The sequence below is a fragment of the Entelurus aequoreus genome, linkage group LG19 (genome assembly GCF_033978785.1).
Source record: "Entelurus aequoreus isolate RoL-2023_Sb linkage group LG19, RoL_Eaeq_v1.1, whole genome shotgun sequence".
In the NCBI taxonomy this organism is placed as follows: domain Eukaryota; kingdom Metazoa; phylum Chordata; class Actinopteri; order Syngnathiformes; family Syngnathidae; genus Entelurus; species Entelurus aequoreus.
In genome coordinates this window covers 31,969,139-31,996,252 of record NC_084749.1, presented here as the reverse complement: position 1 = coordinate 31,996,252, position 27,114 = coordinate 31,969,139, and the positions used below count along the sequence as shown (strand labels likewise).

Genomic DNA, 27,114 nt, shown 5'->3' with positions numbered 1-27,114 from the left:
CCGAGCAGCTGCATCTAAGCCATACATCTCCAAGTCCAAGGCAAAGCGTCGGATGCAGTGGTGTAAAGTACGTCGCCACTGGACTCTAGAGCAGTGGAGACGACTTCTCTGGACTGATGAATCACGCTTTTCCATCTGGCAATCTGATGGACGAGTCTGGGTTTGGAGGTTGCCAGGAGAACGCTACATTTCGGACTGCATTGTGAGGAATTATGGCGTGAGGTTGTTTTTCAGGATTTGGGCTTGGCCCCTTAGTTCCAGTGAAAGGAACTTTGAATGCTCCAGGATACCAAAACGTTTTGGACAATTCCATGGGATGGCACTTCAAGTTCATATGTGAGTAAAGGCAGGTACTTTTGGCAATATAGTGTATCTCTGAGTAGTTTTCTGTAAAACTGTATGGTTTCATTATTTGGGTGATATTTGGCGGAACAATATAACATTTAGATTTAGAGTCTCCAATTGCATGTTAACATACGTTTTCTTGAACCGTGGAATGAAACCAGTTTATGCAGGAAATTACGCATGCACAAGTAGACCATGCAAGTCCACACAGCACAACAACTAATGTATTATTGTTTTCATTTATGGGACAGGATGATATCCTGAAAGCGTGATTGCCTTGGAGTTGTACTGTGATGTTTGTGTTTCCTCATTATTTTCGACACTTGCACATAATTACACAAGTCGTGTGAGTCCTCTGTCAGGTGTCCCACTGGGGCCGTCAGTCAACAAGCTGCGTAGGCTGAGCTTATCTTTGCTCCATTAAGCTGATTCACAACTTCTCCACTGATCCGTGGGACCTTGGCATGCACCGCACACTGGAGATGAAATAGGACAGGTTGCCTGACATCTTTTGCCGTGACTCTTTTCTCAGAGGTCTCCCTGTTCAAATTACACATCTATAAAGTGAGGGGGAAGGTATGTGACCGTATGGTTTATGAATCCGCAATGGCCTTGACAAAGGATACAGTATGTTCAGAGGGTAGGTGCATACGGCTTTGAAGTGTCTAAATGCACACTTAAGTGTGTAAATTGCCAAGTCAGCCTCTTAAAAACATGACCAAAACTGTCGTATTTTGGACTCCAGGTTCCAGGTTAAATCCCTGCTTCTACCATCCAAGTCACTCCTGTTGTATCCTTGGGCAAGACACTTCATTCTTGTTCCCAGTGCCGCTCACACTGGTGTATGAATGTGAATGAATGTGTGGCGGTGGTCGGAGGGGCTTCAGGCGCTATTTGACAGCCACGCTTCTGTTACCCAGGGCAACTGTGGCTATAAAATGTAGCTTAACGCCATCAGATAATGAATGATGGGTTCTCACCTCTCTGTAAAGTGTCTAGAAAAGCGCCATTATTATTGTTATTATTATTGTAACTGACCTTTTGAAGAATTAGTTTTTTTCTGAATGGCGATATACTTTCAGAATGATGTTAAAGTATGACGGGTTCAGTAGCAGTCTATTTTACACACCCGTTTGAGATAAGATCATGTACTACTATTATTATGAATACATTTTAATATTCTGTATAAAATGCATATTTCTAGAATAGAATGCTCCTGTAACGGTACAGCGGAGAAGGAGACGGCACTCCGACAGGGACGTCGCTTAGCTTGCAGCGTGTTTATTAATATACAAGAATGATGTGCGTAAGTAATCCAAATTTATGTGGTGTGACTATGTGAAGCGATTATATATTGAGATAGATGAGGAAGTCCAGAATGGGCAAGGTCTGGGGATAGCCAGATGGTCAGGGCTGGAGCGAGGCGTCATTGTCCGGGGGCAGGCGTGAGGTCGAGATCCGGGGAGGCAGCAGGAAGTCCAGAGGGAATCCGGGGAGACGAGACACACTGCTGGAAACCAGGGAATGACGCGGAGCTGCAGGATGACGACACAGTACAAGACACGATGAGCACAGAGGAGGGGAAACACAGAGCGCAAGGAAGCACATAGGCGAGGACAGCTAGAGACGTGTAAGGCTTATTGTACAGGTACAAGTAGCTACGTTCTGGCACTGGAACACAGGAAACGCTGGCTTAAAGGCCTACTGAAATGAATTTTTTTTATTTAAACGGGGATAGCAGATCCATTCTATGTGTCATACTTCATCATTTCGCGATATTGCCATATTTTTGCTGAAAGGATTTAGTATAGAACAACGACGATAAATTTCGCAACTTTTGGTCTCTGATAAAAAAAAGCCTTGCCCCTACCGGAAGTAGCGTGACGACACCGGAGGAAAGGCTGCTCACATTTTCCTATTGTTTACACCAGCAGCGAGAGAGATTAGGACCGAGAAAGCGACTATTACCCCATTAATTTGAGCGAGGATGAAAGATTCGTGGATGAGGAACGTGAAAGTGAAGGACTAGCGTGCAGTGCAGAACATATCTTTTTTCGCTCTGACCGTAACTTAGGTAAAAGGGCTCATTGGATTCCACACTCTCTCCTTTTTCTATTGTGGATCACGGATTTGTATTTTAAACCACCTCGGATACTATATCCTCTTGAAAATGAGAGTCGAGAACGCGAAATGGACATTCACAGTGACTTTTATCTCCACGACAATACATCGGCGAAACACTTTAGCTACTGAGCTAACGTGATAGCATCGGGCTCAAATGCAGATATAAACAAAAGAATTAAACCCCTGACTGGAAGGATACACAGAAAATCAACAATACTATTAAGCCCTGGACATGTAAATACACGGTTAATGCTTTCCAGCTTGGCGAAGATTAACAATGCTGTTGCTAACGACGCCATTGAAGCTAACTTAGCAACGGGACCTCACAGAGCTATGATAAAAACATTAGCGCTCCACCCAGGCCAGCCAGCCCTCATCTGCTCATCAACACCCGTGCTCACCTGCGTTCCAGCGATCGACGGAAGGACGAAGGACTTCACCCGATCATCCGTGCGGTCGGCGGCTAGCGTCGGCTAGCGCGTCTGCTATCCAAGTAAGTCCTCCTGGTTGTGTTGCTACAGCCAGCCGCTAATACACCGATCCCACCTACAACTTTCTTCTTTGCAGTCTCCATTGTTCATTAAACAAATTGCAAAATATTCACTAACGCAGATGTCCAGAATACTGTGGAATTTTGAGATGAAAACTGAGCTTTTTGTATTGGATTCAATGGTGTCCGAATACTTCCGCTTCAATTGTTGACGTCACGCGCAAACGTCATCATATCGAAACTTTTTCAGCCGGAAGTTTGCCGGGAAATTTAAAATTGCACTTTATAAGTTAATCCGGCCGTATTGGCTTGTGTTGCAATGTTAAGATTTCATCATTGATATATAAGCTATCAGACTGCGTGGTCGGTAGTAGTGGGTTTCAGTAGGCCTTTAAGAAGGCAGGGGAGCTCTCATCAGCGTCAGGTGTGTTAATTGCAGATTGACCCCCCGGCTGCAGCAGGAGAGGAACGCCTGTGGGCGTGTCCAGTGGTGCGCTCAGAATATGTGGCGGCAGGTGTTTGAACCGTCAAAGTTCCATTAGTAAGCATTTGATGTATTGTGCTGATATTCGTTATATTTATGTGAAAAAAGGGTAGCTTGAAGGACAGGGTGTCACAAGATACACAATGGATGTGCAGGGTTTCTCCCAGATTGCCAACATACCTGTGGCAGCGGGGGTGTGGCTCGGGGCGTGATGGGGATGTGGTGCATATGACATATAATTTGCATAATCTGTGATGATGCGTATATTTTCTTTAAAAAGGCTAAACAAATGTTATACATACAATTCAAAACACATCTGTGTTATTCTAAATTAGTATTAACATACATTTTTACCTACAGTATGTACTGTATATGGTTTTGCTCTATTTTTCAATTGTTGCTGCTTATTGTACAATGTAACTTGTTGAGATTTTTTTTATGTTTCTAGAGACCTCTCCAATCCTTTTAGTGACTTTCTTTATTAAAAATGACTCAACTAAGCGAGCATCATTTTATGGTGTTATTGAAGACAAAATTGGTGCAGTTCAGCTAAATTTCCTTTCCTCCAGAAGGTTTTATCTTTGTCCATGTGATGTCAGATGAAACAAAAATTGAGCTGTTTGGCCACAATACCCAGCAATATGTTTGGAGGAGAAAATGTGAGGCCTTTAATCCCACAAACACCACGCCTACCGTCATGCATGGTGGTGGTAGTATTATGCTCTGGGCCTGTTTTGCTGCCAATGGAACTGGTGCTTTACAGAGAGTAAATGGGACAATGAAAAAGGAGGATTACCTCCAAATTCTTCTGGACAACCTAAAATCATCAGCCCGGAGGTTGGGTCTTGGGCGCAGTTGGGTGTTCCAACAGGACAATGACCCCAAACACACATCAAAAGTGGTAAATGAATGGCTAAATCAGGCTAGAATTAAGGTTTTAGAATGGCTTTCCCAAAGTCCTGACTTAAACGTGTTGACAATGCTGAAGAAACAAGTTCATGTCAGATAAACAACAAATTTAGCTGAACTGCACCAATTTCGTCAAGAGGAGTGGTCAAAAATTCTACCAGAAGCTTGTGGATGGCTACCAAAAGCACCTTATTGCAGTGAAACTTGCCAAGGGACATGAAACCAAATATTAACATTGCTGTATGTATACTTTTGACCCAGCAGATTTGGTCACATTTTCAGTAGACCCATAATAAATTCATAAAAGAACCAAACTTCATGAATGTTTTTTGTGACCAACAACTATGTGCTCCAATCACTTTATCACAAAAAAATAAGAGTTGTAGAAATTATTGGAAACTCAAAGACAGCCATGACATAAAGTTCTTTACAAGTGTATGTAAACTTTTGACCACGACTGTATGTGCTGATCATCAAAACGGCCACAATACTGGGAGGAGAAGACACACATATAATTATCTATTATTTTAAGTTTTTTGTACCAACCTTAACTTGCTTGTATATATTTTGTTTGCAGGGGTGTATGTGAGGGGACATTCTCGAAGAAAGATGAGGAAGAGCCGGAGTGTCCTCACAGTGTCTCCTAACAATGTAAGTCATCATCGTCTGTAGATTCATGTATATGAAACTTAATTAATAATACAGCTCAAGGTAAGTGGCATGGCACAAAGGGATGTTTTGTTCTGAAAATAATTGCGGTGGCTGTGCGAAAAGGTTGAACCCTCTAAGGCTCACAGAGAGTTGTTAAAACCTTAACCCCATCCATTACAAAAGATGAAATAAGGACGTGTAAACGATACAATGATGGTTAGAAACTGTCACAGATGAGAATAAAGGACTGGGGAGCTCAATAATTGGGCAAAAAGGAAGCACAATGATCACTTTAGTGCATGTTCTGAAGGACCAAAAAAAGCATTGATAAGGTGAAAGAACAAAATAATGAGACCCAGGTACTGATGACTATGGCCTGCTGCAGTCTGACAGACAGTGGCTAGATACATACAGTACATCACTTTTAGAAGCAGAAACTAGGGAGCAATAATGGGCAACCACAGAGTCCTTCATACCAATTGATAAGAGATGTTCCAACAGGTTCCCCTTTATAAGATTTTATGTAAAACTTTGTGTAAATGAACAACCATATGACCCAAATAATGTATGTGTTTCATTTGAAAGGGAACCGATGATGCATACACAACTTTTTGTATCTGATATTACCTGTTTTTGTGCATAGTTTTTAATGACTTGTTTTTAATGTCTGATTCTGGCAGCGCTGCCATTTTAGTGCTTTTAGATCTTACAGCTGCCTTTGATACAGTCGACCACACAATTCTTTTGGACCGCCTGAGAGACTGTGTGGGTGTCAGGGGGACTGCATTAGAGTGGTTCAGATCCTACCTGTCAGAGAGGTCCTTCTCTGTCAGGCTGGGGGACGCCACCTCTTCTTCTGCTCCGCTTTACTGTGGTGTCCCCCAGGGATCTATTTTAGGCCCCATCCTGTTTTCCTTATACATTCTCCCTCTTGGAGAGATTTTTAAGAAACATGGAGTGTTCTATCACTTTCATGCAGATGACTGCCAAATGTATATGCCAATTTCAAAAGGCCACGGCCCCTTGACATCCCTTCTCAACTGTCTATGCGACGTCAAGGCTTGGTTAGACCAGAATTTTTTAATAATGAACGAGGGAAAAACGGAAATTTCAGTTTTTGGTCCGGCCCCCACTGACTTGGGACCATTGCAAAATTATGTGCGTCCCAAAGTCACCAGCCTTGGTGTTACTATAAACAGTGATTTTAAACTTGACAAACAAGTCAATGGCGTTTTAAAATCGTGTTTTTATCATCTTCGTCTTTTTGTAAAGGTAAAACCGTTTTTATCTTTTAACCTTTTTGAACAAGTCGTGCATGCTTTTATTTCAAGTCGCCTGGACTACTGCAATGCACTTTATGCTGGCATTAGCCAAAAAGCTCTCTCCCGGTTGCAGTTAGTCCAGAACGCGGCAGCACGACTTTTAACAGGGGCCAGCAAACGCGAGCATATAACCCCAATTCTTGAGAGTTTGCACTGGCTCCCTGTTCATTTTAGAATTGATTTTAAAACGTTGCTGTTTGTTTTTAAAGCTTTACATGGACTGGCACCTCAGTATATCTCGGACCTCATCCAAATTTACACTCCTGCACGCGCTCTGAGGTCCGAGAGCCAGCTCCTGCTCGTGGTGCCCAAGACGAGACTTAAAACCAGGGGAGACAGGGCCTTCTCTGTGGTTGGCCCTAAGCTCTGGAACACTCTGCCCCTCCATGTTCAAACTGCTCCCACAGTGGAGTGTTTTAAGTCTCGTCTTAAGACCCACTTGTATTCTTTGGCTTTTAACACTACGTGAGTTGTGTGGTCTTCGGTCCTCTGTTGTCCTCTGTTTTTTTTTTAATAAATTTTGATTTCTATTTACTGTTTTAATTGGTTTTACCCTTTAAAATCGTTTTTAATCATATTCATTTTTATATTGTTTTTATATTGGTTTTATATTTATTTATTTTTTGTTTTTATTCAGTCATTGGTGGAGCATAATATTGTTTTTAATATTGTTTTTAATATTGTTTTTAACATGGCTGTGCAGCACATTGGAAACATTCTTGTTGTTTAAATGTGCTATATAAATAAAGTGGATTGGATTGGATTTGGGATCCACTTAAGTCCTCGTAAATTCACATGCTAAAATCCTCTGCTGTTGCCATTTCTAATTAAAGGTAGCGTATAGTTCCAATTTATATCTGTTAATGGACTCCATATGGAAGCACTAAAAGCTACAACATGGCTGAAGAAGACACAGTCGAAGGGGGCTTGGCCTGGAGGAGGGCTTTAGCCTGTAAATAACATCGCCCACAAAAGGGCTCATTCTGAAGAGGCGGTCAGAAAGCGGCTCGGGTAGGCTAAAATGCTCTTTGCTTTGTGGAGGATTTGCTGGTTGCAGAAGAAGTTTACTCTTAGTTTTACTCCGGTATTCTTAGAGCAAGACTTAACAATACTAGTCAGGCTGTTTCGATCTTTAACTGAAAGACAGTGAAACCAACAAATAAAAGAAAAACACATAGAGACGGCGTGGCGCGGTTGGGAGAGTGGCCGTTCCAATAACCTGAGGGTGCCTGATTCGATCCCCAGCTTCTACCAACCTAGTCACGTCCGTTGTGTCCTTGAGCAAGCTCCAGCCATCAGTGTGTGAATGTGGAAATAGTATCAAAGCGCTTTGAGTACCTTGAAGGTAGAAAAGCACTATAAAAGTATAACCCATTTACCATTTACCATAAGACTCGCAATAAATGTTTGATAAAAACGACAAGAGTATAACAGGCCTGACAGAGAAATAATTAAGTTTTAGACCACAAGGAAGTGTTTAAAATGGAGGAAAAGATAATAATGACCCCTTTAATGTAAGTTCCTTTTGAACTGAGTAACACCGGTACACTCGGTGTACTCATACTTCCAGCTGCACTTACAGTAGCAGTGGTTGTGGGTGTTTGATAACATTGCTCAAATAGTCCACAGCAGAGAATGTGGGTGTGCATTACTCGGGATCATCTCCTGATGTAAGTTTGAACATTTTGTGCTTTTCATTCTGTATGAAAATAAATGTTTTCCTGGCTGTGTAACGTGAAGGCCGCATATTATTCCTTTGTGTGTGGCTCGAAGCGCTACACCGCACTTTATCCACTTTTAACATATATTGTATCTCTGCACTTGTTGAGGTTGATTTAGATGCAGTATATCAGTTACAACCATGTAACATTAAGGTAGCTGTGTAAGCAACAGTGCTAAAATTGCAGTGCCATAACCTGCTCAGTGGCCTTGTGGTTAGAGTGTCCGCCCTGAGATCGGTAGGTTGTGAGTTCAAACCCCGACCGAGTCATACCAAAGACTATAAAACTCATTACCCATTACCTCCCTGCATCAAGGGTTGGAATTGGGGGTTAAATCACCAGAATGACTCCTGAGCGCAGCCACCATTGCTGCTCACTGCTCCCCTCACCTCCCGGGGAGGGAACAAGGGGATGGGTCAAAGGCAGAGGCTAATTTCACCACACCTAGTGTGTGTGTGACTATCAGTGCTACTTTCACTTTAACTTTATTTTAAAGCAACATCATGCTTGGTTAGCCTATTCACTGAAGAAAAAGACAAATATTTAGGATCAATTAATTCAAGGTCCAATAACACTCCCCGACTCTCTTTAATTGCCATTGTTTGCTCATGCCAAACGAAGCTAACAAGCTAAATGTTCCACAAGTTTATTTGTAGCTCACTGTTGTTGACTTTCCGGAAAACACTGCCCCGTCTGTGTCTGACTGACAGATAGTTGGCACAGCTTCCAACTTTATTTTAGGATGTGTACTCAAGCCTGCATTTTTTGAAAAAAGGTGTCTTCCCTGAAGTGGTAAACGTATACACGGGGCAAAGTCATCTAGCTCTGGGCCGTATAATGTCCACTAGGAAGGAGGTTGTTTGCTCATTATTAAATCATAGAATTTAAAAACTGACTGCTTGAGCTCTTTTTCTCTCAAGTGGGACAAATGATTGAGTTTATGTTCATGACCAGCACTTACAGTACAATTTATAATATATAGTTAGCTTGTGATGCATAGTTTGGATTAGTTTTGAGTGATTAAAAATATATACAGGGCTATTTGGGGAGCCAAATCTGGCCTGGGAATGACACCATGCTGGCCCCCCGAGTTCAGTTCAAAACTTGTGAATTAAACCTTTTTGCAGCAGATTCCTAAAAACACTAGAGTGCTCCTGTTGTACGGAGGAACTTGGACCACATTGGCAGATCCTTGCATTGACATTTTAACATTCTTAGCAAACCCTGAACCTTGGGGTCCAAACTTATGATTTAAATAATTGAGGTGTTCCTCAAAGCACCTCCTTTTTGACAGTTACACATTCTTTTTGTGATGTATGTAACAGTGGTGACTGAGGTGTTGCTGTAGATTGTTTATTTCAGATGCAGTCAGTAGTCATTCGTTCAACTTCTTTAGTTATACTATTAGTGTTCATCAAGGTTGCATTTTAGGTCCTCTCCTTTTCATCATTTGAGCTTTTAAACTGGTGGCCTGCAAGCTAAGTTAAAAAAAACTTTAAACTCACATTTTTTTGCAGCATTTTCTTAAAAAAACACTAGAGCGCTGTCATAGAGATGATCTTTGACTAGCTTTTTTGCAGGAGGTCCTTAGAAACAGCTGGGCACTCCTCTTAGACTTAGACTTAGACAAACTTTAATGATCCACAAGGGAAATTGAATACACCAAGATCAAATGTCTACTGTAGAGGATGCTGGCTCTACGGAATATAAAAAACAAGAATACTAGTGAAAGGAGTGAAGTCTGGCCCTGCGGTCTTTAGCTATCTCTAAATGAGGCCCCCAAAACAACAAATAATTTAGTTATCACTGCTTTACAGTGTGTGAGTAAATGATGCGGCCTATAGCAGTGGTCCCCAACCTTTTTTGCACCACGGACCGGTTTTCATGTACCGTAGGCATTATTTTCAGGGACCGGCTTTCCACTTGTGCCAGATGAATACAGCAAAAATAAGTGCATGAAAAATACAACTCACTATAACGCTGAATTAGTAGGAGCCCCGGGCTTGTTCCTTTGCAATGAGATCCCCAGCAGGTTGATGGTAGTAAATACCATCAACCTGCTGGGGACTGCAGATGGAAATCAGCCTTTGGCTACAATCTCAGTGTTTCCCATAAACTGCCAAGATGCCTGTGGCGGCGGGGGCGTGGCTATGGGCGTGGTCACCATGACATCATCGAATAATTTGCATAATTTACTACAATGATATGTTTTTCTCTAAAAAGGCTCAAAAATGTATACTTACTAATTAATAATAACAGTTTTGTTTTAAACGTCCATCCATCCATCCATCCATCCATCCATCCATTTTACAATATAATTACAACACTTTATGTACATATTTATATACAAATTTGAACAATAAGTTATTCACTGAACTATATTTATTAATTGTGGTTCTTACAAAAAATATATCTTATAAAATATAAAAGCTAAAATGTCTCTTAAAGCTCTGCCCCTTTAATTAGTGCATACTAAATAATTTAACTTTAGCCTACTACTACAACCATATTATTTACCAGCAACATAAAGTGAAACAGAGGCAGAGGTGTCCTGCCACAGTCAGTAACAAAAAAACAGAAAACAGTAGTGGTCAAATACAAATAAGGCAACAAGAGAAGTATCCTACACTTCTCTTTTGTAAAGTAAATCTGAACAGCCTATATGGGCATGTACATCAACTATATGATTTGCCTGAGAAGCTGGACAGGACCAAAAAATAAAAAATAAATAAATAAATAAATTATTTTTATTTTTTTTATTTTTTATTTGTGGCGGACGTAATTCTTTCGTGGCGGGCCGCCACAAATAAATGAATGTGTGGGAAACACTGAATCTGTCACATTTTAATTTTATATGTTCTTTAATGTGCATTGTATCATGTCACAAAGTTATAACAAATGGCAACTTCTTATGAGGCGTTTTATTGTGCATCTGTAAACAAGCTTATTAGTGTGTCCAGTGGGACAGGCGAGTCGGGGAAAATGCAGTTGTTTATAAATTATTGTATGTTTCTCTGTGGCCCGGTAGAAAATACGTTACGGACTGGTACCGGTCCTCGGACCGGTGGTTGGGGACCACTGGCCTATAAGGCTCGAAGGGGCATGAGATTTCGCAATGCATTGTGGGCGGTAGCCATTTTTGTTTGCCAAAGCTTTTGTTTACATGGCTGTACTGTACCCGCGGTAATATCAGAGAGAGCAACAAACTGGATTAAAATAGAAAAATCAATGGACTGTACCGAGACAAACTGTACACTATTTCAAAGGCTCACTACCTTGAAAAAATAAGTACCGTATTTTTCGGACTATAAGTCGCTCCAGAGTATAAGTCGCACCGGCCGAAAATGCATAATAAAGAAGGAAAAAAACATATATACGTCGCACCTTAAGTATAAGTCGCATTTTTTGGGGAAATGTATTTGATAAAACCCAACACCAAGAATAGACATTTGAAAGGCAATTTAAAATAAATAAAGAATAGTGAACAACAGGCTGAATAAGTGTACGTTATATGACGCATAAATAACCAACTGAGAACGTGCCTGGTATGTTAACGTAACATATTATGGTAAGAGTCATTCAAATAACTATAACATATAGAACATGCTATACATTTACCAAACAATCTGTCACTCCTAATCGCTAAATCCGATTAAATCTTATACGTCTAGTCTCTTACATGAATGAGCTAAATAATATTATTTGATATTTTACGGTAATGTGTTAATAATTTCACACATAAGTCGCTCCTGAGTATAAATCGCACCCCCGGCCAAACTATGAAAAAAAACTGCGACTTTTAGTCCGAAAAATACGGTACAATTGGTGAAAATTATCCTTTGTCGAAGCCAAACTTGTCTACATTTTGTTAACGGAGTCAGTTTTGATTACAGAATGCAAAGTCTTTTAAAGCCTATTGTCCTCCATTCTAATTGCGCGTAATCTATGGCTTACATCTCTTATGTGTCCGAGATAGAGTGAGGGTGCCCACTGACTGCCCAGTCTCATTCATAAGCAGGTTTCCCTGGAAAAATAAGCCCATTATTACTTTTAAATGCTTTGATTACTTTTAAATGCTTTGATTACTGTGCTACCTTGCCAAAAATTATACTCATTCCTGTTTGGGCTTACCCAGGACTAGAAGTAAACAGACACCGCAACATTCTTTTTTTTCCAAAAATACTGTACATTGTTTGTAGCCCACAGCAAGCATGACTCCCGTTAACAGCCTACTAAATGCTACGTGTGATTCAAACTTACCAGTCTGAAAATGCAGTGAACACACCAATATGTACCATGTGATGCTGTTAAAAGTGATTTTTGATCGTCTCACGGCTGCTATGCAGGCTATTTTTTAGATCCCGAGTTCTTTGGCTTTGCTTTCAATGACAAAAATCTCGCCAAATCGTTTTTTTTTTCCTGAAGCGATCATGACAAGGATTGTGGCAGTTAATGCCGCATGTTCACATCATCTTTGGAACTTATTAAAGAAAAGAAAAAAAGCATTAGCGCAGAGTCCTGCATTTAGCCATGTAAATAAGCTAGAGGCCAGCAAGACTCACAATGCATTGCGTTTACTACGTAACACTTTCAAGCCCCATTGTGCAACAGTGCAGTTGACGTTTTCTAGGGATTTGTTTGGTGTGCTTACGCAAAATAAGTTTGTATGCAACTAACGACACTTGATTGATTACAAATGGGAACGATTCAGTCCTGCGACATGTTTTGTTTTTGTTGTGCTGCTGTACTGATTGGATGCAAGCTAATTTCTTCTCCTGTCCTCAGCTCAAACTCTTCCATGTGTCATCAGACCAAACACAACATGGCAAAGGCAGTAAATGCATGCATGGTATATCATTTTTTTCTGGGTATTTGCTACAAAAATAACCAACACATAATTAAGGAAAACTACCACCTCTACAATTTTTAGAAATCACCTTTTCTGTAGGGTGATTTAAATTGCAACAAGCATCTCATTACTGATGCAACAAAATGAGCATTTCTACCATGGTGTCGTACTTTACGTTTGCTGCTTTTTCTCCCTTTCCCATTAAGCGTCTTGAGATTCTCCACTCTGCTACCCCACATCACTTCCCTTCTTCTGTGGCTGTTGAGCTTGTGTTTACAGGGAGCTTAGGTCAAATGGAACAGCTGTTCATTCTTTAATTAGAACACATCAAAAACTATGGATGGAAACTTGGCTGGCCAAAGAAATCACTCATCCATTAGTGCACACTTTGATTCCATCGCATGGCATCCATCTCAGGCTTCCCAGGTTTAGATTATTGATCTGTCCTAATGAGCGGGGCATTCTTTCCTCACCACTTTGTTTCATGACAAGTCAGGGGCTGTGGAGCTGCATCCACAGCAACAGTAGCGCTTCCCCTTCATGGTCAACTGTGACCTTATTCCCTCCAGCGTGTCATCAGCCATTGTTTTCAGATGCTTGTCGTTCTGAGCTCTTTTCATTATGCTGGTATTGGGATACTGTTGCACTGTGGTAAAACACTATTTTCAAAATAGTATTATTTTCATTGACGACTCAACATAGACCGTTAATAAATGATCAATGATAATCAAGCGATAAATGAAAATAAGCTCTAACTTTGCCGTCGTCGATAAATTGACAAGTCCGACATTCAAAACAGGGTACAAGAGGGTTTATGCCGTGCATGGCTCTTAGCACCTGAGCGTATTTATTCAATAGCAGAATTAAATGAACAGAGTGAATCCTCTTGTCAGTCATCGTCAATCTTTGTCTCTGGGGGAGGAGGTTGGACTGCTAGCTTACACACACAGGATGCACAGACTGAGATCTGTGCAAAACGCTACTCACTACCAGGTAAAAAAAACAATTATGAGGAAAAAGATCATTTCAAAGTAGGGCTGGGTGATATATCAATATACTCGATATATCGCGGGTTTGTCTCTGTGCGATACAGAAAATTACTATATCGTGATATTCGAGTATATGTTCTCACGCAGTTGCTTTTAGCTGCGGGCATCACACTGCATGCATTTCCCACTCTTTCTTGTCTGCTTCTCACAGAGACTTAAAACAAGCGCACCTTCTTACATACGTCACATGTGCAACGTCATACGCTCCCGTAGAGCAGAGAGGTAGCGACATGGTAACGTTAGCTGTGATGCTAACGGTGCGGTGCGCATACTTGCCAACCCTCCCGTTTTTAGCGGGAGAATCCCGATATTCAGTGCCTCTCCCGACAACCTCCCGGCAGAGATTTTCTCTTAACAAACTCCCGGTATTCAGCCGGAGCTGGAGGCCACGCCCCCTCCAGCTCAATGCGGACCTGAGACTAAGTGGGGACAGCCTGTTCTCATGTCCGCTTTCCCACAATATAAAACAGCTTGCCTGCCCAAAGATGTCATAACATCTAGGGCTTTTATAGAGTGCACAACTGCGCACACAACAAGGAGACGAAGCAGAAGAACGAGGAAATTACAGACATGGCGGCCGAAATTATATACTCATCATGAACGGAGAAGTTAAACAGGACAATACTGCCATGTAATGGATAGCCACTGGAACACTGAAATTCAAGTATTTTTTTTTTTTCTATGTAAATAAAATAAATAAATATATATATATATATATATATATATATATATATATATATATATATATATATATATATATATATATATATATATATATATATATATATATATATATATATATATATATATAGCTAGAATTCACTGAAAGTCAAGTATTTCATATATATATATATATATAAATATATATATATATATATATATATATATATATATATATATATATATGAAATACATATGAAATACTCGAGTTGGTGAATTCTAGCTGTAAATAACCACGCCCCCCGCCCCCACTTCCCGATATTGGAGGTCTCAAGGTTGGCAAGTATGGCGGTGCGGGTGGTAATACGAGAGAGAGAAGGTGCGAATCTGGTAATAAATGAAGGAATAATTAATTCCCAAGAAAAACAGCACGGGGTCCATCGTCTGCCTGTGGTTTGGCTTCAAGCGGGAAGATGTCGAACAAGTATGCGGCAAAAGCGTTGCTACAAAAAGTAGCACCACTGCTAATGTAGCATCATTTGAAAAGTCACCTGCTAGAGAATGAAGAGTGCTTGAAACTCTGCATTTCAACATCTCCGTTTGGTGCCACACCCACAAAATGCCCAAGCAACTATTTCCAGATCAACACCGTATGAAAAAAATAGTCAACAACAGAAGGAGATAACGTCCGTAGGAACCTACCACATAGCGAAGGACATTAACAATTTGATTTCCTATTATGCAGCTTATTTTTATTTGACAGTTATTGAAATATCTTGTGTGACATCATGCACAAAAGTGCACTTTATTTGTTTTTAACTATTGTAGTGGCGTTCTGTACAAAAAGTGCACTTTAATTTAGTGTTGTTTTGATATGTCATCTTAGTGACATCATGCACAAAAGTGCACTAATAGCTTGTTTTAAAATGTCGCTGACAATCTTGCACTTTCTGTTTTGGAAATTACATGAATGTTTGTGCCACTGCTTAATAAGTGTTTAATAAATACAGTTTTGGTAAATTGACTTGGTTGTGGTTTCCCTCTCTGCATGAAAGTTTAAAATAAGCATATATTAATGAGGTATGGACAAGAATGTTTTAATGTAGACACATAGAATCATCATACTGCTGTGATTATATGCATCAAGTGTTCATTCAAGGCTAATGCAAAATATCGAGATATATATCGTGTATCGTGACATGGCCTAAAAATATAAATAAAAGGCCATATCGCCCAGCCCTATTTCAAAGCCAAATGTCCGGTTTGGGAATATTTCAGTTTCAAACGAGTGAGCAAAATCAGCCCATGAAGATGGATGAACGAGTCTTCTTCTTCTACTTCTACTTCTGCTACAACTCGGAGCTGTGTCACATCCAGAAGTTCGCGGATGACACAGCCATCGTCGGGTGCATCAGGGACGGCAGAGAGGAGGAGTTTCGGAGCCTGGTGAGGGACTTTGCTGTCTGGTGCCACAGGAACCTCTTGCAGCTCATTCCGTCAAAGACCAAGGAGCTGGTCATTGACTTTGGGAGGTCGAGTCCAAGGTCACAACCTATTGGGATCGAGGGAGTCGGAGTACAGACCGTGGACTCATTCAAGTACCTCGGGGGGTGGGTGGACAATAAGCTGGACTGGACTGTTAACACGACCACTTGTACAGGAAAGGACAGAGCAGGCTGTACTTCCTGAAGAGGCTGCGCTCCTTCAACATTTGCAAAAAAACTCTTGTGGATGTACTACCAGTCTGTGGTTGCCAGTGTTCTGTTCTACATCGTAGTGTGCTGAGGGGGGCAGTACATGTAAGAAGGACAGCTCCAGACTGGATGAACTGATCAGGCGGGCCGGCTCTACGATCGGAATGAAACTGGACTCACTGGTGACGGTGGCAGAGAAGAGGACTGTGGAAAAACTAGTGAGCATCCTGGATGATGCCAGTCACCCTCTGCATACCGTTATCAGTAGCCAGAGGAGCCTGTTCAGTGCTAGACTGCTTCATCCTAAGTGCAGGACTAATAGACTAAAAAACTGCTTTGTCCCACACGCCATCAGACTGTCCAACTGCGGGGCAAGGGGAGTACTAAGATGACAGGGGATGCAAAACAATAACAATACTGAAATAAAATGCAACAAAAAACAGTGCAATTAACAGTGCAATAACAATGCAATACATTTTCATAACAAAGTGCCAATGATTGTCACACACACACTAGGTGTGGCAAAAGTATTCTCTGCATTTGACCCATCACCCTTGATCATCCCCTGGAAGGTGAGGGGAGCAGTGGGCAGCAGCGGTGGCTGCGCCCGGGAATCATTTTGGTGATTCAACCCCCAATTCCAACCCTTGATGTTGAGTGCCAAGCAGGGAGGTAATGGGTCCCATTTTTATAGTCTTTGGTATGACTCGGCCGGGGTTTGAACTCACAACCTACAGATCTCAGGGCAGACACTCTAACTGCTAGGCGACTGCCTAGTTTCTCTTGTTATATTCTTATTGTTACTGTTATATTTTTATTCTAATTTTTGCTTTTTATTTTTATTGTTATTGTAATATTTTCTATTTTATTTCAATTTATACCCCCATTATTTACTTTTTACTTTTTAAATTCGATCTCAATTCTGTACACTGCTGCTGGAATTTTAATTTTCCTGAGGGAACTCTCCTGAAGGAATCAATAAAGTACTATCTATCTATCTATCTATCTATCTATCTATCTATCTATCTATCTATCTATCTATCTATCTATCTATCTATCTATCTATCTATCTATCTATCTATCTATCTATCTATCTATCTATCTATCTATCTATCTGTATGCCCAATTTGTTCTAAAGTGATAGCAACAACAAGAACAAAAAAACTAACACCCGACCCAGTTTTTCCAACTGGGAGAAAAAAACTGCGCTTCAAGATGTTAAATATTTATTAAAGTGCAATTTTTGCCGGGGCAGCACGGTGGAAAAAGGGGTTAGTGCGTCTGTCTCACAATAAGAAGGTCCTGAGTAGTCTTGGGTTCAATCCCAGGCTCGGGATCTTTCTGTGTGGAGTTTGCATGTTCTCCCCGTGACTGCGTGGGTTCCCTCCGGGTACTCCGGCTTCCTCCCACCTCCAAAGACATGCACCTGGGGATAGGTTGATTGGCAACACTAAATTGGTCCTAGTGTGTGAATGTGAGTGTGAATGTTGTCTGTCTATCTGTGTTGGCCCTGTGATGAGTTGGCGACTTGTCCAGGGTGTACCCAGCCTTCCGCCCGATTGTAGCTGAGATAGGCTCCAACGCCCCCCGCGACCCCGAAGGGAATGAGTGGTAGAAAATGGATGGATGGGATGAATTTTTGCCAACAAAGATTAAGAGTACATATTTTTTATTGTTTTACTTATTTAGGGTAGTTAAAAGTTATTGACCTTCCAATGTACATCTGTAAAAAAATACTAATGAGGAATCAAAGTTGATTGTGTTTAAAAAGGAGTATTTATTAATATTACTTACTATATTAGTTATATATTAGTGCTTAATTTGGTGTCAAAATAATGCTGACATTAATATTGTTTATCTGCAATAATCTGTGGGATGGTATATCATCCAGCAAAAAGTATCATTGACCCAAACATATGTGAACAATCATGTTTTTAACAGGATACTTTTATTTAAAGTATAAGCTTCTTAGTTTCTTAATTAGGTATTAAGCAGGGATATCCAGTGGTGGCTTACTTTCCGATATTCCGATATTGCTCAACACTTAATTTCTTATACAGATATCAACTAATACCGATATAAGCAGCAGTTCTTCCCTCAAACTAAAAATAAGACAAATAATGCATCGTAAGACATACAGTAAATACGACTTAATCCAACCCTTCATTTTGTTAGGGTTGTGTGTTGGTCTTGACCCCAGAATGCAGACACAGAAGAAGGCGTGCAGGTAATACTGTATTTAATAAAACAAATCAAATAAAACCAGTAGAGTGAGAGTCCACACAAAATAAAAACTAGTGCAACAGAAAAGTGCACAGAAAGTCCAAAACGGCTACTAAAGACACCATAGATGCAAAGCACAAAAACAACATATACAATACATACACAACGATTCAGCACCATCCAGAGGACATAGCTGGTACATGTAGCATCCTGATTGGCAACCAGGAACAGGTGTGTTTTGATTGCCAATCAGGGACAGATGATGGAGCCAGATGGAGAGGAATGGTGGCAAATTGAGGCAAATAGGAACGAAAAGTAAGCACGCTAGGCAGAAAAAAATACAAAATACAAGAAAAATACAAAAAAATAAATTAATTTAAAAATAATGACACATTTAGGCAAAACATTTGTAGAATATGTTTGCATTTTTCAAAATCCGAGATGCAGTGAAACCGCAATATTTGAAGCTTGTTGTGGCGAGGGTCGACTGTATATTGTATTTCAATAGTTTTTTCTTGCTGCCTTCAGTCTCCTCTTGAAAAAAATCAGGCTCAATACATGTTTAAATAAATACTGTAATTTGCACCAGAATAAAACCTGTTCTTTCCTGGCCTTTACCATATACAGTACCAAGTTGTGTTGAATTTGAAGTATTTGCTAAGTTATGCTAATGCATGTGATAAGGAATAGGAATTGTTGTGATTTTTCCGATTCCGATTCCATTTTCGATTCTGCTTGACAGTTTGGTATCAGTTCTTTTATCGATTCTCATTTGGTTAAAATAATAACAAACAAGTTGATCAGCATGAACTTTGTGTAGTTTAGAAAAAAAACCAAATGCACATACTAGGGTTGTACTGTATTTATAAAAAAATAAATAAATACAAAATATATATCTATATAATTTGTTTTCATTGTGTTTTCTGACCAGTAAACACGTAGCGTGAGAAAGTTCACATTGATGCAAATAATGATAGCATACATTTTCTTTTTCATCACCGTTGTTTAAACAGGAATAGCAACTGGTAGCTGTTTTTGACAAAACATCCCTACCTGTGATGGTACAGTAACACGCCTGGTTTAAGCCTGGTGGGGTTATACATACAAACCCCCAAACCAGTGAAGTTGGCACGTTGTGTAAATCATAAGTAAAAACACAATAAAATGACTTGCAAATCCTTTTCAACCTATATTCAATTGCAACTGCAAAGACAAGGTACTTAACGTTAGAACTGGTAAACATTGTTGTTTTCTGCAAATATTAGCTCATTTGGAATTTGATGCCTGTAACATGTTTCCAAAAAGCTGGCACAAGTGGCAAAAAAGACTGAGAAAGTTGAGGAATGCTCATCAAACACTTATTTGGAACATCACACAGGTGTACAGGTTAAATGGGAACAGGTGGGTGGCATGATTTGGTATAAAAGCAGCTTCCATGAAATGCTCAGTCATTCACAAACAAGGATGGAGCGAGGGTCACCACTTTGTGAACAAATGCGTGAGCAAATTGTTGGACAGTTTAACAACAACATTTCTCAATGAGCTAGGGATTTCACCATCTACGGTCCGTAACATCATCAAAAGGTTCAGAGAATCTCGAGAAATCACTGCACGTAAGCGATTATATTACGGACCTTCAATCTCTCAGGCGGTACTGCATAAAAAAGGCGACATCAGTGTGTAAAGGATATCACCACATGGGCTCAGGAACACTTCAGAAAACCACTGTCAGTAACTACAGTTTGTTGCTGAATCTTTAAGTGCAAGTTAAAACTCTACTATGCAAAGCGAAAGCCATTTATCAGCAACACCCAGAAACACTGCCGGCTTCGCTGGGTCTGAGCTCATCTAAGATGGACTGATACAAAGTGGAAAAGTGTTCTGTGGTCTGACGAGTCCATATTTCAAATTGTTTTTTGGAAACTGTGGACGTTGTGTCCTCTGGACCAAATAGGAAAAGAACCGTCCGGATTGTTATAGGCGGAAAGTTCAAAAGCCAGCATCTGTGATGGTATGGGTGTGTATTAGTGCCCAAGGCATGGGTAACTTACACATCTGTGAAGGCACCATTAATGCTGAAAGGTACATACAGGTTTTAGAGAAACATGTTGCCATCCAAGCAACGTTATCATGGACGCCCCTGCTTATTTCGGCAAGACAATGCTTCATAGTAAAAGAGTGCGGTTACTAGACTGGCATGCCTGTAGTCCAGACCTGTCTCCCATTGAAAATGTGTGGCTCAATTTGAAGCCTAAAATACCACAACGGAGTCCCCGGACTGTTGAACAACTTAAGCTGTACATCAAGCAAGAATGGGAAAGAATTCCACCTGAGAAGCTTAAAAAATGTGTCTCCTCAGTTCCCAAACGTTTACTGAGTGTTGTTAAAAGGAAAGGCCATGTAACACAGTGGTAAAAATGCCCCTGTGCCAACTTTTTTGCGATGTGTTGCTGCCATTAAATTCTAAGTTAATGATTATTTGCCAAAAAAAAACAAGTTTCTCACATTTCGAACATTAAGTATCTTGTCTTTGCAGTCTATTCAATTGAATATAAGTTGAAAAGGATTTGCAAATCATTCTATTCTGTTTTTATTTACGAATCACACAATGTGCCAACTTTGCTGGTTTTGGGTTTTGTATGAATATAGCTTACTGATCAGCACATTTTCAAGCAGCAACACCAACATCCTTCACCACAATGACATTGTAGACAATTGGAAACACTTTCAAAAATGAGGAAATGACTGAGACACTGAAGTGCGTTTGTGTACCACTTGTGTTTGTGTGCGTAAGTGACACAAGTGTCCAATCCCATTTTTCCAATATCATCAAAATGCACATTGTCACAGTTGGTACAGCAAATTCTACTTCATTTTTACCAGAGGCAACATTTACATCAGGAGCATAACAAATTGAGTGTGTGTTGTGGGGGGGGGGGGGGGGGGGGGGGGTCATAGAAGAAGATTGTAATCTGTATTTGTTTGTCTTTTGTTACCACTCCCTGAAGCCCAGTGAACTATTTGTGCATACAAACGAAATGAATAAAGCTGAAATGACTTAATCTATTGTCAGCCAATTTTGCCGAATGCAATTTTATGTTCTCACGTCACATGTTCTGCTCTCAAGAGAAAGTGGGCAATTTATTTCTTGTCTTGTCACAGACGGGAGGATCCGGCTTTTTCACAGCCATTAGCAACAGATGTTGAGAACAGAAAGAAAGGGTTCTGAATATTTTGCCACACGGTTTTATTTATATCCTGTTCTCTTTTTCCATCCTCCCGGGACTGTCTTATCTCAGTTAGCAGCCCAATAAATCAACCTGAATAAAAACATTATTGCCCAAATGATTCAAAGGGTTATGTTGCGTGGATATGACATACAGCATTTCTCATCTAGTCCTGGTTTAGAGTGGGCCTCACAGCAAAACAGGATGTACAAATGATTGTTCCACACTCCATCTTAACAATATATGTAACTAATCAGTCACTATGTGCACCAAATTAGTCTGATTTCTCAAATAGTTAGTTTTTCTGTATTTTTACACCTCCGTGTGAAGTCCAAGTGTCCATGCACATTTTCAAATGTGACTGTTGGTCAAACGCCATGTGCCTACTGTACACTGTGGGGCGCTTATTTCATTTTAGCCCGGATAACTGAATTACTTTTCCGGTTGACCTATGACGTCACACGAGGATTTGCGGATCCTTACAACTTGTTTTAACTGATGTTGGCACATATTACAAATATTATGTCTCTAATGGCTATGCTGATGTTAAATAGCAGACTGTGACGATCTGGTGGTGGTTCCCCGATTGGTGTTTATTTCCCATCGGCGCTCTTATTTTTGTTCCTCTTCCTGCTTTTCTCCCTGAGCGCTTGTTTCCCTCACCTGTCCCTGATTGGCAGCCTGGCACACCTGGTTGCAGTTGCCAATCAGGCGGCTATTAATGCCTGCCTCACCTGTTTCTCAGTGCTCGAGGATTGACTATGTTTAGAACCGTTGTAAAACCTCTTTGACGGCCGCGTCTGGCCCATGTACTTGAAACACAAGTACATGGGCCATGACTAGGTGTGGCGAAATTATTCTCTGCATTTGACCCATCACCCTTGATCACCCCCTGGGAGGTGAGGGGAGCAGTGGGCAGCAGTGGTGGCCGCGCCCGGGAATCATTTTGGTGATATAACCCCCAATTCCAACCCTTGATGCTGAGTGCCAAGCAGGGAGTTAATGGGTCTCATTTTTATAGTCTAGTTTGAACTCAAAACATACCGATCTCAGGGCGGACACTCTGACCACTAGGCCACTGAGTAGGTTGTAGGAGTCTTGTGTATGGGGGCCCGGAATTTGGTGCTCCACCCCTGCAGAGTGCACATACTGTAGGCCAGGGGTGCCCATTACATCGATCCTTGCGTAGGGTGTGTCAGTCGATCGCCAGCCAGGCGTTCAAAAAATAGACCTAAAAATTAACAATCATCAATTTTCACCAAGACGTCACTTGATTGAGATTCACGACACCCGAGGGTCCTGTGAGATGACGCTGGCATCTGCGAGAGCATTATTAAGAAAAAATGACAGAGAAGAGGGCGAGAAACACTTTTTACTTCAACAGACTCTTACGTTGTACCTGCCGTCACAACTCTCGAGACCGGCTGCACAGTTCCTCTCTTCACAATAAAAGCCCTGCTTCATCCTTCCTGCACTAACAAAATAAGAGTCTCAGAAAGCTGGCGTGCATACAGAATTTGCCGCCAATGTATTTCTTGTAAAGTGTATAAATAGGAGTTTGGAAGCTAGACAAATAAGATGCCAAAAACCAACCACTTTCATGTGGTCTTGGACAAAAATGACTTTTTTTCTCCTCCATTCAAAAATGTGGACGTTATCAGCACTACTGTCTGATTCCAATCAATGCAAGTCATCAGAATCAGGTAATACACCAACTTATATTCTTGTCTTCATGAAAGTAAGGAATTTATATGTGTTAAACATGCTTGTATTATCATTAAACACCTTTAACTTGTTAACAAAAATGTCTCTTCCATAAAAAAAATAAATATAAATTACATATATGAATGAGGTAGATCTCTTCGACTTGGTCAATTGAAAAGTAGCTTGTCTGCAGAAAAAGTGTGGCCCCCCCTGCTGTAGGCATACCAACCATGTCTATTTATCCGTTACACCAATCTAGGAGCAACATATTCATACAAGCGCAATGTGCAAGGTTCGTACGGGTGCTTAAAAACCTTGAAAATGCTTGGATTTTAATGTTGTGTTTTCAAGGTTTGAAAAAGGCTTGAATTTTGGGTGAAGTGCTTGTAAATGCTTGGAAATGTTCGTCATATTTCTCGGCAGTCTGACTCAATAGGCTAATTATAAAATAAGTATCCTTAAAAATGAAAGCTACACACTTGATCTGTTGGCTTTGCACGAGCCCTTACATTAGGTTGTTGTCATGCCAGAGCCGTATATGTCGCCCCCAACTGGACAGTAGTGCATGGGTCCATCATGCCGAGAGGTTGTCGTTTTAATGAACATTGGATGGAAAATGACAACTACAAACTTTGGATAAAACGTGGACCAAATCCACATGTAGCCTGCTGCAAAGTATGCAAAAAGAAAATCCAACATGGTTCGATGTATTTTTTTGCTCCATTATTTTGGTTGTCTACTTAACTTGTCTGACGACCTCAGTTCAAGCAAACAAGTTACATTTTGACGTTTTGGTTAAAGGCCTACTGAAACCCACTACTACCGACCACACAGTCTGATAGTTTATATATCAATTATGAAATTTTAACATTGCAACACATGCCAATACGGCCGGGTTAACTTATAAAGTGCAATTTTAAATTTCCCGCTAAACTTCCGGTTGAAAACGTCTATATATGATGACGTATGCGCGTGACGGTAATCGTTGAAATGGAAGTATTCGGACACCATTGAATCCAATACAAAAAGCTCTGTTTTCATTTCAAAATTCCACAGTATTCTGGACATGTGTTGGTGAATCTTTTGCAATTTGTTTAATGAACAATGAAGACTGCAAAGAAGAAATCTTTAGGTGGGATCGGTGTATTAGCGGCTGTCTACAGCAACACAACCAGGAGGACTTTGACTTGGATAGCAGACGCGCTATCCGACACTAGCCGCCGACCGCATCTATGATCGGGTGAAGTCCTTCGTCGCTCCGTCGATCGCTGGAACGCAGGTGAGCACGGGTGTTGATGAGCAGATGAGGGCTGGCTGGCATAGGTAGATAGCTAATGTTTTTAGCATAGCTTTGTGAGGTCCCGTTGCTAAGTTAGCTTCAATGGCGTCGTTAGCAACAGCATTGTTAAGCTTTGCCAGGCTGGAAAGCATTAACCGTGTATTTACAGGTCCAGGGTTTATTAGATTGTTGATTTTCTGTCTATCCTTCCAGTCAGGGGTTTATTTCTTTTGTTTCTATCTGCAGTTAAGCCCGATGCTATCACGTTATCTCCGTAGCTAAAGTGCTTCGTCGATGTATTGTCATGGAGATAAAAGTCACTGTGAATGTCCATTTCGCGTTCTCGACTCTCATTTTCAAGAGGATATAGTATCCGAGGTGGTTTAAAATACAAATCCGTGATCCACAATAGAAAAAGGAGAGAGTGTGGAATCCAATGAGCCAGCTTGTACCTAAGTTACTGTCAGAGCGAAAAAAGATGCGTCCTGCACTGCACTCTAGTCCTTCACTCTCACGTACCTCATCCACGAATCTTTCATCCTGGCTCAAATTAATGGGGTAATCGTCGCTTTCTCGGTCCGAATCGCTCTCGCTGCTGGTGTAAACAATGGGGAAATGTGAGGAGCCCTTCAGCCTGTGACGTCACGCTACTTCCAGTACAGCCAGGGCTTTTTTTATCAGCGACCAAAAGTTGCGAACTTTATCGTCAATGTCGATGTCTACTAAATCCTTTCAGCAAAAATATGGCAATATCGCGAAATGATCAAGTATGACACAGAGAATGGATCTGCTATCCCCGTTTAAATAAAAAAATTCATTTCAGTAGGCCTTTAATTGCATTAAATGGTTACATTATTGGACATCTGTGTACTGTGAAGGTCATGTAATGTATAATTTGTCACCTTTTTCACAACTTGGAGCTGAGTTAATATGAATGATTTTGTAGTTTTTACACAACATGGTTGTATGCATTTCTTGCTCTATTATTTTCGTTGTCCACTTCAGTGAAAGCAAAAAAAGTTAACTTTTGTGTTTTTGTTAATTTCTTATCATAGCTACAGTTATAAGGCTAGATATGCTTAATGAAAGGTGACTGAACAAAACATCTTCCTTTAATTTATTATCCTTATATTAATGTGGAACAGTTTTGTTAATAAATGAGTGAAATTGACATTTTGAGGGTGTGTGTATTTTAGGGCTGCAACTAACGATTAATTTGATAATCGATTAATCTGTCGATTATTACTTCGATTAATCTATCAATAATCGGATAAAAGAGAAACTACATTTCTATCCTTTTCAGTATTTTATTGAAGAAAAAACAGCACACTGGCACCATACTTATTTTGATTATTGTTTCTCAGCTGTTTGTACATGTTGCAGTTTATAAATAAAGGTTTATAAAAAATAAAATAAAATTGCCTATGCGCATAGCATAGATCCAACGAATCGATGACTAAAATAATCGGCAACTATTTTTATAATCAAATTTAATCGATTAGTTGTTGCAGCCCTAGTGTGTTTATATCACATTATGCAGTTTACAAGCACAAATACGGTGTGAATCAATCCGTGCTGTTCGATGTCATTGAGTGCTGTAAGTAAGAAAAAGAACAAGAAATATGAAAAACAACACAAATGGAGACACGTTTGCAAACACCAATGACATTGAATAGTCACACTGCTTCATTTTCTATGCCCCATTCAGTTAATAACTGCTGGTTCAATGTTAGGCCTAGGTTTTAGCAGATTTTCCATATTATTCCTACAGACAGCATTTGGTGACCTCAAACAACAAGGCTATGGATTGATTCACACTGGTTTGTGCCTTTTGAAGGGTACTGGAAAACTGGAAAATTGATCTTGAAAGTCCTTAAAAAGTGCTTGAATTTGGCCATGGAAAAGGTGTACGAACCCTGAATGTGGGTGTTTCTGTTTCAGTTGTGTGAGAGAAAAGGACAAAACCTTTAAATATGTAAGCATACGGCTGTTACTAGAGCTTAGCTGTAGGTAAACATCGTATTTATCAAATTGTTGATCAGCCTTTTTTACTTACCTCCACTCCCTCTTTACTCCACTCGTATCAGTCTCTTAAACAGCCTCCCTCTCAGCAAGCCCATCCCTGAACAGCTGATCCATCCTCTATCAGACCTTTTCCCCTTCCCCTTTCTTTTCCTAGAACACGCTCTCTGTCTTCTTCTTGCCGCCCTCTTGATCTTGCCCTCCTGACGGGAAGCAGGTGTTGTACGCTCAGTTCATCCCGTCATTTCCTCCCTGTTGCTATGATGTCTTGGCATCAAAATGGCAAGTGTGCAGAAGGATTCGGGCGTTGGTGAGCCAAGGCATGGTTTGTGGTGTGATCAGGACACACAAAATCTATTCC

General features: G+C 40.5%; 1 protein-coding gene across 2 annotated transcripts in view; it reads left to right on the top strand.

Annotated features, from left to right (window-relative positions):
- The window catches only part of pde4ba (phosphodiesterase 4B, cAMP-specific a), a 444,992-nt gene that overhangs the window by 39,060 nt on the left and 378,818 nt on the right, over positions 1 to 27,114 (top strand). For both annotated transcript variants that reach the window (XM_062028304.1, XM_062028303.1), the window contains exon 2: positions 4,930 to 5,003. In XM_062028304.1, the coding sequence (XP_061884288.1) occupies positions 4,962 to 5,003 (42 nt within the window). In that variant the 5' untranslated portion in view covers positions 4,930 to 4,961. The remainder of the gene's footprint in view (positions 1 to 4,929; positions 5,004 to 27,114) is intronic.